At 41.0% G+C, this 13,858-nt stretch overlaps 1 protein-coding gene across 1 annotated transcript in view; it reads right to left on the bottom strand.

Moving 5' to 3' along the window:
* The window catches only part of EHHADH (enoyl-CoA hydratase and 3-hydroxyacyl CoA dehydrogenase), a 31,475-nt gene extending 18,261 nt beyond the window's left edge, over positions 1-13,214 (bottom strand). Inside the window, exons 1-3 of the mRNA XM_054982350.1 lie at positions 13,065-13,214; positions 6,335-6,438; positions 1,974-2,149 (exon numbers count right to left, since the gene is read on the bottom strand). Coding sequence (XP_054838325.1) covers positions 1,974-2,149; positions 6,335-6,438; positions 13,065-13,138 — 354 coding nt within the window. The 5' untranslated portion in view covers positions 13,139-13,214. The remainder of the gene's footprint in view (positions 1-1,973; positions 2,150-6,334; positions 6,439-13,064) is intronic.
* Positions 13,215-13,858: the final 644 nt, after the last annotated feature.

Here is a 13,858-nt window from a genome sequence, read left to right as displayed (position 1 = left end):
TACTGCCAGCTATCTCAGACCAGGCCATGAAGACTCAGATTCTGCTGTCATGAAATTAAAGAATAGAATAGGCTGCTTCAAATTGTGATTTCAAAAGTGGGTGGCAGGTAGAGATATTGTGTAACTGAAAAAAGTGAAAGGATTTGAGCCACATCCCTTATAGAAAACAGGAGCCCAAAACAAGCCATTAAGCATAGTGCAAAAAACCACAAAACAATACGTTTCGGTAGTATAATGTTGGGTGACATCTGCTAAGGGCAGCTCCCATTTAAATAGGTGGAATTCAACAATGCTTAATTTGGGCTGCTTTTACAGTAATCTAGCCCTTAATTCTCTTATCAGACACACAGTGCTGCACAGAATTTTATCATATCACAGAAAAGCAGATGTGCATCATGTGCTGTCTGTTATGTACTGTCAAGCTGCTTCCAACTTATAGCAACCCTCTGAATTAATGACCTCCAAAATGTCCTATCATTAACAGCCTTGGTCAGATCTTGCAAACTGAAAGCTGTGGCTCTCATTTTGGGTCTTCCTCTTTTTCTACTGCCTTCAACTTTTCCTAGCATTATTGTCTTTTCCAGTGAGTCCTGTCTTCTCATGATTTGATCAAGGTACGATAGCCTGAATTTTGTCATTTTGGCTTCTAGGGAGAATTCAAGCTTGATTTGATCTAGAACCCACTTGTCTTTTTGGTGGTCCACAGTATCCTTAAAATTCTCCTCCAACACCATCATCAGGTGTCAAGAAAGGACTCCCAACTCCTACATTAAATGTTTAAAATTGGATTTATATATCCATGAACTTAAAATCAAGCCCCTCTTGCCTTTTGAAAATGTCTTCCTTTACTATTCCTAAAGCTGTATTTTTTAATCTGATATTGGAATAAAAGTTGTGGAATGATTCAGACATGATAGCAAACCATTGTTTGGCACTACAAGAACTGGTCTTGTGCTCCCATCTCTTCAACGTGACATCTGAATCATCTCTCCGTTGACATTTTCAGGGAGCTATCTGTAACAATATTTACAGCCTAGTCCCAAGATTTTCTTAAGAAGGAGCAACAAGTAGACCAGCAGAATATGTTAACATATGGTGCATTTTGAAGCATGTTGCATATTTATCTGTGACAGATTCTCCCTTGGCTTCCTTAAAAAGAAAACTTCGTATGGGTATCCTATCCCCAGCATCACATGCAATGAAAAGCAGTTTGAGAAAGGCATTTAGTGTATAGGCCTTATCTAGAGTCCTTTTATTCTCAGTGGGGAAATGCTTCTGTAGGTAGTATCCTGCTTCTTATGTTTAAAAAAGACTTTGAAAAAATTTGCCAGTTTCAAAAATGAAGTTGGGATTAAAATCAATTTAAGTGCCACTTGAATATTAAAGACAAAACGTGCTGTTTTAGTGAATGAACATCTCTATGAATGTATGTAAGTGCTGAAGTTTCATATGATGGTGTTGGCATAGTCTAACTTTTCTAATCATCATACAAGGGATTCTTTTGGAGTTTTGCCCAAAGAGGTAAAAGGTGCCAAGATTTCTGCAGCCGGGATGCATTCAAATAAAAATGACACAGGGATTCTGTTACACAGAACAGAAAAATCCACCTACACAGATATCATCTTACTTGTTTCATCTCACTTTCTGAGGATAACATAATGTAATCTACACCATAATATCACGATAGAACAAGAAAGAGGGACTTTGTGTATCAATGAGAGTGTTTGTGTGATGAAACATACAGCCATTTAGCCATACTCTGCTCTAAAAGTGGCTCCCGCTACAACCTAGGCCTCCAGAGGAATGCAAGCAGCAAAAGAAGAGCTTCCAGTCACAGGCATTCTATGTAAGTAATAGCTTGGGGCTGCTTTTTCTTCATCATTCAGGTTTATATTTGTAAAAGATTTGCACTTCAAGTGTATCAATGCTTCTTTTGCTGAGCAATCTATAGTTGTTCTTTTTTTAAAGAATACCTGCACATGTGCAATCCTGTAATGGCAGCCCAATGCCACCTCCAGGCCTCCTCCCAAAGCCAAACCTTCAATTGCAGCCACCATCGGTTTTTCGCTATTCTCTATTAAAGCAACCACCGACTCCAGACTGGGAATCTTTCCCCAATCAAGGCTGGAAAACACTTTGATATCAGCACCTGAGGAAATTAAACATAGCCATGAGAATCTACCAGCATTCCAAATAACAAGACTTTTAAATCTTTCAGTAGATGATGGCCAACAGCAGTCATGATTTTCAGAATACTATAATAATAACATTCGATTTATATACCACCCTTCAGGACAACTTAACACCCATTCAGAACAGTTTACAAAGTATGTTATTATTATCCCCACAACAATCACTCTGAGGGGTGGGTGGGGCTGAGAGAGCTCTGGAAGAGCTGTGACTGACCCAAGGCAGGGTCCCAGCTAGCCCAGCTGGCTTCAAGTGGAGGAGTGAGGAATCAAATTAGAGTCAGATTAGAGTCCCACCACTCTTAACCACTACACTAAACTGGTCAAGTGTTCAACACATATGTTCATTCTGTGTACAGAAATTGCCTCTTGGAAAAATTGATCCTGTCACATATAACACAACAATTGCAATTACAACATTTGCCTGATTAGGTTTCAGTAGCACCTTAGAAACCAACTAGATTTCCAGCTACTGGACCCAAATCTTGCTCTTCTACTACAGACTAACGTGGCTACCCATCTGAAACTATTTTTCAGACTGGATGTTATAATCATTGACTGGAGAGAATATCTTAGTTGAATCCCATTTTGCAGAAATCTCTTGACTTTCAATGTGACCAAATTTGCATGTTCCAATGGGACTACAATCAGCATTCTGTTTGCCGCTCCAGGGCACTGGTTGGCCAGTCTATGAAATAGTATGCTGGACTATATGGATCACTGGTCTGATCTAGCAGGAAATGCCTTCCACCCAACAATGCACCTCAATATTTCAACAGTTGGAACTGTACTCTGTCCATGCACTGGAATGCAGCTGTAAGCTTGTAGCTGGCAGAAAAGGGAGGTTTGAAGGAAAGAGCCAACCTTCATTCGTTATGCTAATGACTCTGGCTGAAGTAGGACAATGGTTTACTACTCTAAATACTGCTGGACGTTGACAGGGAAACAGCCAAAATACTAGAACATACTCTCTTCCTCTTGGGGAAGATCTGATTAATTCGGGGAGGAGAGGGTATGACGTTCTGAGAGGGAAAGTATTGATGTGATTCTATGGATGGGAACATATATGCGTACACTAGAGATGGGCACAAACCGAAATACAAACCAAAGTTCATCACGAACCAGGCTGGTTTGTGGTTTGCGAAACAGCAGTTCGTCAGAGCCCATTTCTGATGAACCGTGACGAACTTTAGGCTGGTTCATTTGGTTCATTTTTCAGTTCGTCATTGCAGACAGCCTGGCACTGATTAATCAGTTTTCTAGGCAACCGGTGATGGGCTTTCTGCAGTAGAGGTGCAGGGACACCCCATCAGCTGAAAAAAGTGGCTGGCATTTGAAAGCAGCAACATTTTTCTTGCATGCAAGAAAAGTGTTGCTGATTTCAAACACTGGCTACTTTTTTTAGCTGAGGGACCCCCTCCTCCCTCTCCCCTCAGCTGAAAAAAGCAGCCACATTTGAAAGCAGCTTTTTTTCAGGCCTGTTTCGTGCTTACAGTTTAAACCACCATTTATGAGCATTTGCTGGGATTGCAATGGCTTCAGCATGGCACCCCCATGTTCCACACTGTGAAGCAGTTTCAATTTGGCATCTAGTTTTTCATTTTAGATGGGCTTTGAAGCCTCAGTGCAGTTTTAGGCTTTCAGGGCTTTGCAATTCACATCACATGTTTTGGAAAAAACTTTGAGCAGACATAGTAATGTTGCAATGTTGGAATCCATCCCCTCCATTTGCTGACTGGGCTGTCCCCTGCCCACTGGAGAGGCAATTGATGGTGGAGTTCTGGGGGAAAACATGTACTTTTCATGCTTGTTCCTCTCTCATTTATCTTTTTTTTTTAAAGCCAAGTCAGGAAAGGGTTAAAATGATGCTGCTTCATCCCCACCCAGCAGCTTCCCTGCCACTTTGTTTTCAAAGGGCTGTGCAAAATGCTTGTTTTTTTCCCTCTTTGGCAAAGCCCGAAACATTCCTGGGAGGAAGGGAAAAGTAACTGTTTAATCCTTTCTTGGCTTTTAAAGCCAGGAGGAATGTGCAGTAATGTTACAATGTTACTATGTTACAATGCATTCTTGTCTTAAAAAAAAAGAAGTGTGTGAATACCCAAAGGAGGAAGGGGAAAGCAGCCATTTAACCCTTTCCTGGCTTTTAAAGCCAGGAAGAATGTGCAGTAACGTTACAATGTTACATTACAAACCATTCTTGCCTTTGGGAAAAAAAGTGTGTGTGCACATACCCCAAAGGAAGAAGGGAAAACCAACCATTTAACCATTTCTTGGCTTTTAAAGCCAGCAGGGAATAAGCAGCAACATTAGGAATTGTTCCTGGCTTTGAAAAAAAATAAGAGAGTGCTTGCATACCCAGAAGGAAGGAAGCAACAGAGAAGCAGGCTTATGACCATTACCTTGCTTTACTGATAAAGAGTTCAGATAGCTGAGGAGGGTGGGAGTGATTAATTCTTCACAGACCAATCAGCTCTCAGGGAAAGGGAGAGCAGTGGGCGTTTGAAAGCAACAACATTTTTCTTGCCGTGCAAAGAAAGTGTTGCTGTTTCCAAATACTGGCAGCTTTTTCAGCTGATGGGGGATCCCTCCCCCCGTTAGCTGAAAAGCAGCCAGCGTTTGAAAGGGGGAAACCGGAAGCACACACCCCTATTCTGCAGACCTTCTGCTGCCCCGGAAATGATGGTTTCACCAACCAAACAAACCAGTTTGTGAACCAGGGCAAGTTCATGAAAGTTCGTTGTTTGCGAAACGTGAACCATAAACCACATGGTTCAGATTCTTCCTGGTTTGTGGCCATCTCTAGCGTATATATATATATGTCAGACAGGCCAGCCAGCCTGCCTGCCATACCTGTGAATGTATATCTACTGGGGGGGATGGGTAGTAGTTTCTTCCCTCACTGTATCTTGGCTATGCTTTGCTTGGACTGTGTGGTGTTATCAATGCAGCTGGAATGCCTGGGAACCAATCTTGGGAAACTCAGCTCTGTATCTCTTTCAGAACTTTCGCTAACTTCAACTGACTCTTGTTTGAACTGTGGGGAGGAGACTGGAGGTATAACCTCTCATGGAAGACTTTGCTTTGGCATTCCAGGCAATTACTATGTACAAGTGCAATACCTATTAAAGACCTTTAACTCATACAACTGTGTTTGATGAAGTGGAGAGTCTGAGGAAATCCCCTAGCCAGGCCTGACAATATAGAGATATTATGCTTGGTGCTGAGTAAGATCATTGTGTGGATATTCTATGCCTATTTTTTTATCATATTGGTGTTGCCCTCCGGAAAGTCATCTGTAGGTGTCTAATAGCAGGGGTTGGGCACAATGGCATTTTGGTCCCTTTCAGTTCTCTTATTAGCCTCTGAAAACTACTGAACTACATTAGTGTAAATGGAAAGTGTATGACATACAAGTGCCCTTGTATGTGTGTTGTGTTGTGTTGAATATTGCAGGATGGTTTAATTACTGTACAAAACCAAATATCTTGCTCCATAAACTTTATAATGGCACTGTAACAGGTCACAAACTTCCTATGGGTCTTTAATGGAATTTTGTACATATTTATTCTTGGCTCAATTATCTTCAATGTGCCTACTGAAAGAGAAAAAATTTTGTAAATTCAAAACAAAAGTAATAGATATGCTGGAGAAAGTAAGGGCCTCAGGCAGAAGGATGAAGAGACATTCTGTATGACACATGGCAGGAACTGTAGGCTTTGTTTTGTCTAAGGCTGGTCCAGCATTATGGCTTGGATACAACAGTAATTTCTATGATGGGAGGGATTTTAATCTGCAAAGCAAGACATTCATCCTTCCATTCCCACTAGAGTCCTAAATGCCCTCCTCATGTTGCTGGGGGTGGGGGGAGGCAGAAGTCATGCCCCACCTCAGGGACAGCATGGGAGGTGAGAGCTAGAGGTCTGTAGTAGGAGAAAGGAATCACAGAAAACTCTTCCCCCTTCTGTCCAGAGAAGTCCTTTATTAGATCAAAGCTCATATATATCAACATAAATCAACTTTGACATTTAGCTGTAATATTTCAAGCAAATATTAGACAATTGCATTGGCAAAGCCACACACCTGCTAAACTTCACCATAAAAGTAAGTGATGACACATACACAAACATGAATTCAGATGCTCTTACCTGCACTGAATTTGCCATTTTCACCACAAATCACAACAGCTTTCACAGTGGGATCTGTAATTGCATGTTTCACTTCTCGCTGTAAAGCCAGTAATGTTTTACCACTAAAACAAATAAGAGAGTCACTTTAAAAACTGCGGGAATAATAGCTGAGGGAGTGTGTGTGTCTATCATGAAGCAAATCCCTTAAAGGAGTCTCAGAATGAGAGTTCAAATAAACTATAGGATCTATGCCAGAAATTTCAGTGGTGGCTACCTCTATCTGTTTTAGCCCTTACCTGAATTGGGAGCAGCCTCCACAGATGCCAAAAGATCCAGGCAATTCAACATGGAATTATATGCTCAACCAATAACATTTGTAATTTTTTGAAGCCTGACTTGTTCTCAAGTTCTAGAATATATGGATTGGATCCAAAGAACCATGACAAGGAAAATAGCGGGTAGTGCTATTCTGCAAGAATTGTCACCAGAATTCACAACAGGAAGGACGCTTCGTAACATGTAGGTTTTATAGGGTTCTTATGTTCCCACTTTAACAAACTATTATGGAAGCTGGTATGCAACCTCTTGCACAAACATATCTGGATTTAGTTTAAATTTTCTTTCACAACAATCCAGTCCAAGGTATAAAACAGTTGTTCTGTAAGAAGTTTTGTACGAAAGGGCACCTATGGACCCAACATATATTTTTAACTGGACAATGAGCAACTTTAGGGCAAAGATGCCATATAACATAGAAACAAGCTTAAATCTACATGTAAAGCTTTATAGGTAACAGAGAGTAGGTTGGATCGAGTGGTAATTTTTCTGCTAATGGTAGAAACTTCCAGAAGTGGAATGGAACCCCTGCCTCCCTTCTTCCACAATATCCCAGAGCTCCCTGAATTGCTGTTTCTGGGAGAAGGGAAACCCTCAGGAGCAGCATGAAGAATGAACTGGGTGTTCGCAGTGTAAGAGGGAATCAGTGGAAATCAGCTTCTTCCATTAATAGAAAATTACTCTTTGATCCAACACTGTAGGTATTACAGAAATTCGAATGTTCCTAAAATACCCAGTGAGCAGGTTGTTTTGCAAAAACATAGCCATATGTATGTATTGAAAACACAGCTGAAGAAAACCATATAGCCATCTTGACTCCTCTCATTTTCTTACGCCTACTTTAAAGGCTTGGAGAAAACGTAAGTCTCATATGATCTCTGAAACTTAACCCCCCCCCCCAACAAAAACTAGTATCTAAATGCCTGAAAATGCTTATTATTGCTATGCCAGCCAACTAGGCTAAGTAAAGTACAGTTGCTCTACTATATTACTTGCACATGACTGTCTCATTCCTGTCTTCCAAACCCTTCCCCCATTTCTCTACTTCTCTCATCCAGAATTTTCAACAATCTTTATACTTTTTCCAGCACAACTACTGATGTGCCATTCTTGTTTTTCCACGCTGCTCCTGTAGTCAAACTTTAAGTGGTCTATGTTACATTTTTAATGAACTGCTTCCTCTGTGATCCTCAGTTTGTCCTTTATCTTTTCATTTAAATTAATTTTCTCAAATAAATTAACATGTGTCAGGGGTCCCCCATGTGGTGCCCGTGGGCACAATTGAGCCTGCTGACACATTTCATGGGGCCCGCCAAGTGTTTTAAGAAAGTGGGTGGGGCCAGGAGAGGCTTTTGCAAAGCATGGTTTTGGAGTGGCCATTGCAGTATTGTTTGGCAGTGCACATTTTTAAAAACATTGCTTTAGCAGAAACTGCTTTCATAGCACAAGGAACTTCAATATGTGACCGAAAGTAAGCCGTAGCAGCCACTTTGTGACTAGCTCCATCTCCAGCAGCAACCATTTTGTGGCAGCCATTTTGTTGCTGTGTCAGAATTCCAAATATGCCTGTAGGCTCAAAAAGGTTGGGGAACCCTGACATATGGCATTGCTAAGAATGCAGAGTGATGCATATTCCACAAAAGAAGTGAACTACTTCTAGAATGAGCTAAAACAGCAGCAAATATTTTAAACTAAATGCAAATCTAACATCCCCTCCCAAAGATAAAAATCATAGGATTTTTCTTGCATCATAGAGCTAATTTTCTGCACTTTGCACCCCTGCTTTATCAAGCTAATTAGCTTCCTGACACTTTAATTTACAATACCTCTCCCACCCTCTGTGTGGATTTCTCTGTATCTGACAAAGGGAGCTTTGACTCTCGAAAGCTCATACCTTGAAAATCTAGTTGGTCTTTAAGGTGCTATTGGACCTGGATCTTGCTCTTCAAGTGTAGACCAACACAGCTATCCACCTGAAACTATCTCAGAAATAAGAGAGCTGATGTTTGTAGTTTAGCTTCCCCACTTTCTTTGCCAAACCTATCAATGTTACTTTAATTATCATTAACCATAATGACTACAGAAACTGAGAGTGTCCGTTTTAAGGTAGTTTGTTCATTATCACTAGCTTGAAGGCAGGTTGCCTGATTCACATTCTTATAGCATGAACAATACACCACACATTTCAGTAACGCAAATTAACACAATCACAGGGGAGATTGTCTCCATGTAGCAAAAGAGTACTGTGTGATGTAGTCAGTAATAAAGTGGAAGTAGCTTTGTTTAGCTGGTTGATATGACACTAATTTCCTAACACTAATTCCTTCATGGTTTAGCTCTGTTAGTGTGTCACAGGGGGCAGGGGGACCCAAGACTTGTTTTGTTTTTGTTCCAGGTAATCCTTGAAACATTTAGATATTAGACAAGCTATTTTATCTTAAGCAAAATGCTAGTTAATTGTTGTTTGTCTGTCTTGAAAGACAAACAGAAGTTAGCATTTCTCTCAAGCATTTATTTTACACATATCTGCTTCTATTCTTTTGCAAGATCAATAACTGCCTGTACATGTGCTTTCTCGTTGTGGAATGGCCTGCCTGAGGTGGTCAGAAGGGCTCCTACACTCTGTCATTCCACAAAGTATGTAAAATACAGTTGTTCAGGAGAGTTTTCTATAAAAGTAATAGGGCTATACTATAACAGAATAGTTCAAGAAGCTGTTTTATAAAGGGAAAGGGACTGTAAATTATACCATGGTGTGTAGGATGTATTATCAGTTTTCTGCATGTTGCTGCTTCATCGTTTTCTACTCATCTAATACCATTTCCCTTCATTATAGCCTCTTGCTGTATCATGTCTAACATGCTATTTTGGTAATCCTAGTCCTAGTACATTGCTCATTGGATGTCTCATATTGATTATATTGACTTATACTGTGTTTATTAGATGTCTCTTTGTATAGAATGTTACCAACCTACACTGTGTAATCTGCTTTGAGTATCACTGAGAACGGTGGTCTACAAACAAACAAACACACACACACACACACACACACACACACACAAACAAACAAACAAACAAACAAAAACAATTTGGGTGTAAAACCCATTGCACTAAGTGGAACTTACTTCCAAGCAAATGTGTAAGATTGGGCTGCAAGACTAACAGAACCATTCTAAGCAAAGTCACACATTTCTAAAAACCATTGCCTTCAATTGACATAGAGTACAACTGTTTAGAGTGGCACTGTAAAAGGAGGAATAATGACTTTTCAAAATGTGAAAGGCAGAAACGTTCTGTTACATATTTCTAGTTAACATAAATTAATTCAGCAAACTGCAGCTCTATGTTGTCTGTCTTGCATTTTTGAAGTTTAACCAATTTATAGCTAAAAGAAATTCTTAAATTGATCTAAGTCAATGTGAATCTTCTTCCTGATTGCAGCTACATTATTTGATATAAAGCATTTCTTAGGGAACCCTCAGTTCTTTGAAAAATACAAGCCTGAGACTGCATTGGATGAAAAAGAAAAGCAGTTCCTTTAATAATAAAACAATAACCCAGTACCTCATAGTGGGATCATTAACTATGGCTTAGACCCTGGATCCAAAGTGCATTTCCTTTTATACATTAACCAATTCCCAGTCCATGATTATCACTTGCTTCTGGAGAATCTGCCAACAGTGCAATTTATTATTAAATGTGGAATTTATCTAAATTCTTTCTGATTAAAAGAATTTATATATATACATATGAGAGACTAGAAAATACCACCCAAAGACATACTGACTTGCTGCTAAGGTACCGTCTAGCCTATTGGGTTTTGAGACGTGACCCTGAGTACAGAGTGTTTTCAACTCAATCCTCATGTTGGGTAATGTGCAATTGCATCCTTGCATGCATGTTAATTAGTTAACTTGCGTAACAGAGCAATGGCAAAGTTTCTCCTTTGTGAAGTTGGTGATCCTATGATAAGACCATCACAACCTCTAAAGTAAAGCAAAAAAAAAAGGCTATTTAAACTCATGGAGTAGGCCTGAACTTCTCTACTTTGAAAGGAACTGAGGCATGTGTTTTGAACCTTTTATTTGGGATCTTTAAGCTTGCAGAACAATAGACTGATTACTGTCTTCCAAAGATATACCTTTTGAGATTCTACTGAAAATTCATTCATATCTCAGAAAAGCTTCTGAAAATAGCTGTGCGTTGGAGGTCAACTAAAATTAGCCTGGCAGCTTTGATAACTCAAACAGTGTATACAAAATTACATTCTCACCCCTGAGAGATCAGGACAGGAGTCAGCATTAGAGATGAATTTTGTTACGTAATCCTCCTGCAAGCAGCAAGGACAAGAACAGACTTGCGAAGCGTATATAGAACTATGAGAGGTTATGAAAGACAACTGGATGAGAAGTCAGTGATCCATAACAGAATGGCAGTAATATAGGATTGGGGACACAGGGTCAACCCAGGAACAGCTGCCAAGTCAGGCATAGATTGCCTGGAACGTGTGTATTCAGTACTGAACTTAGGCAGAACATGAGGGGCACCATAAATTAGTTGCCCACCTTTTACGACTAGGGGCTGCAGTGGATATATAAAAGGAGCTGCATTTTTTGAAATTCTACCTGTCATACAGTTATAATAGGCAAGCGATCTTTGCCAAAGGGGAAACATATGTTAACCCTTTTTATTTTATTTTTATTTTATTTATTTACGTTTTATTTTATTTTATTTACATCCACCTTTCTCACTGAGACTTAAGTCACATTACACAGCATGAGTCAGTACAATCAATATCAAAGACATTTCAATAAAACATATAATAGGTACGTACATGCAAATTTGCAAAGATTTAAAACCCCCCACAGAAATCCAATACAGAGCTCAGGAAATCCCAAAACAGAGCATAAGCAAGTCTACAATTGACATATTAAACAACATCGAAACTATCAAGTAGGATCATACTTATAGCAATAGTAGCGGAGCCTATGGTTCATCAATATTAACAGCAATAGTAGAAAATCTGTGGTTCCTCCCTATCCTTTTACTGATGGATCTCTATGAGCCCACTTCTTTACAGTACAGCCCTCCTATCTGAGTAAAACCCCCTCTAGAATAATTCTGTTTTGCATTGTTTGTGGAAGACCAGAAGAGTGGGAGCTTTCCTAACCTCCTCAGGTATATCATTCCATAAAGTGGGGGCCACCACAGAGAATGCATGGGCATGGGCAGCTGCTGCTTTTGCCCATGTGCAAGGTGGCACCTGCAAAAGGCCCTATTCAGATAAGTGAAGCTACCATGGCAGAACATAAGGAGAGAGGTAGTCCTGTAGACATGATGGAGCAAGGCCACGAAGAGCTTTGTAGGTTATAGCCACTACCTTGAATTCGGCTTGGTAACTGATAGGCAGCCCATGGCGCAACTGTAGAATGGGAATAATGTTCATGGTCTTGTTAGCTCCTGATAATAGCCACGTTGCAGCGTACTGCACCACCTGGAGTCTCCGGGTTAACTTAGAGGGAGACCTATTTACAGTGCAATACAGTAGTCAAGTCCCGATGTTACTATGGTATGGATCCAGGTAGCCATAGCCTTATACTGAATTAGACTCTTGGTCCATCAAGGACCGTATTGCCTAGTGTCTGCTGAGACTGGCAGTGGCTCTCCAGAGTCTCAGATTGAAGTATTTCACATCGCTTACAACCTGATCCCTTTTAACTGGAGATGTCAGAGATTGAGTCTGGGAGTTTCTGCATGCCAAGCAGAGGCTCTTCCACTGAGCCATGGCCTCCACCCCTAGATGGCAAAATAGATCCTACACCAGCTGGAAAAACTCGATGGGAAACTAAGAAATAAGCATAAGGAGGTTAACTACAGCTCCAATTCGAAAACATTTTATTTGGAGTAAGCCCGATTGAATAAAATGGTTCTACTTTTTAGTAGACCTGCTTAGAATGGTACCCTATGGCTGTAATGCTCTGCAAACTTATCTGGAGTAAACAAAAAGAGTAGGCAGCTGTGTTGGCCCATGACAAAATCCAAAACCAGAAGCCATGCAGTATCTTTCGTTAGGAGACCAACCAATAAGAGATATTTTATACACCATCTTTTAAAAAATTTTTTTACCTGACAGCAAGCCCATCTAGATAAGCGGGACTTGCTTTCCAGTGTGTGTGCAGAGTTTTGTGCAGAATTTCTATTACTCCCTGGAATAAACACCACCGAAAAAGTGGGACTTTCTCATAGGATCTAGTTGATCCACGTCTGGAGTGTCTTTTAGGTACCGTCGGTGCCCGATCCTTGGATCAGAAATAAGTACTGCGCCTGAATCCAGCAGAGAATTTCGCACCCTCATCCAGAAAGACAAGACCTAGCCGAGCCGAGCCTGTCCTTCTCCAATCCCCGCAATTACCTGAGCGTGTTGAGCGGAGGGTTACAAATTCGGATCAAGGCCACCGCAGGTGACCCCCGCAGGTACTGAGCCATGGTTTCCTCGCCTACCCTGCTAGCCTCCCAGTTCCACCAGCGACGCACAGTTGAGGAGAGTGCAGGGGGCGGGATCTGCGGAAACAAGAGCAACCGGACTGCTCCCACTTCTTTGAGAGCTTTGAATTCCGCCCCCAGGAGGGGAAGCTCCAATTGGCACAGCGATCAAGCAGGGCTGATTCTCTACCACGACGTGCTTTCAGGGCTGCAGTTGCAAATACACAACTTGATTGTATGCAGATTTACTCAGAAGTAAGCCCTACTAGGTTCGACGGGGTGTTCTACCCAGTAATAGCAGAAAAGAGCAAGAGTCCAGTAGCACCTATATGGCTAACAAAAATTTGTGGTAGGCTACGAGCTTTCATGAGCCACAGCTCACTTCTTCAGGTGCTATTGGAGACTTGCTCTTTTCTACCGCTACAGACAACACGGCTACCCATCTCGATCTCTCTGCCCAGTAATAGTTTAAGGATTGCAGTCCTCGTAGGAAACAATTGCCATTTGACCTCAGTGGAATAAACGTGCTTTACAGCAGCAGGTTTCAAGTCTCAGTTCTGTCAACTCTTTGGAACGCATAAAGCACACATCGAGTGTGTTAAATTGTTGCACAGGACATTTTCCTTATCGCGGAATAGTGTGGGATTCGGTGCCAGGATTTACAGGCAGGCAATCTCACCAAACCGAGGAGCAAGCCTCCTAAAGGGGCGGTAGAGTCTACTG

The sequence above is a fragment of the Eublepharis macularius genome, chromosome 6, assembly GCF_028583425.1.
Source record: "Eublepharis macularius isolate TG4126 chromosome 6, MPM_Emac_v1.0, whole genome shotgun sequence".
NCBI classification, from domain to species: domain Eukaryota; kingdom Metazoa; phylum Chordata; class Lepidosauria; order Squamata; family Eublepharidae; genus Eublepharis; species Eublepharis macularius.
This window is presented reverse-complemented; position numbering and strand designations above follow the sequence as displayed.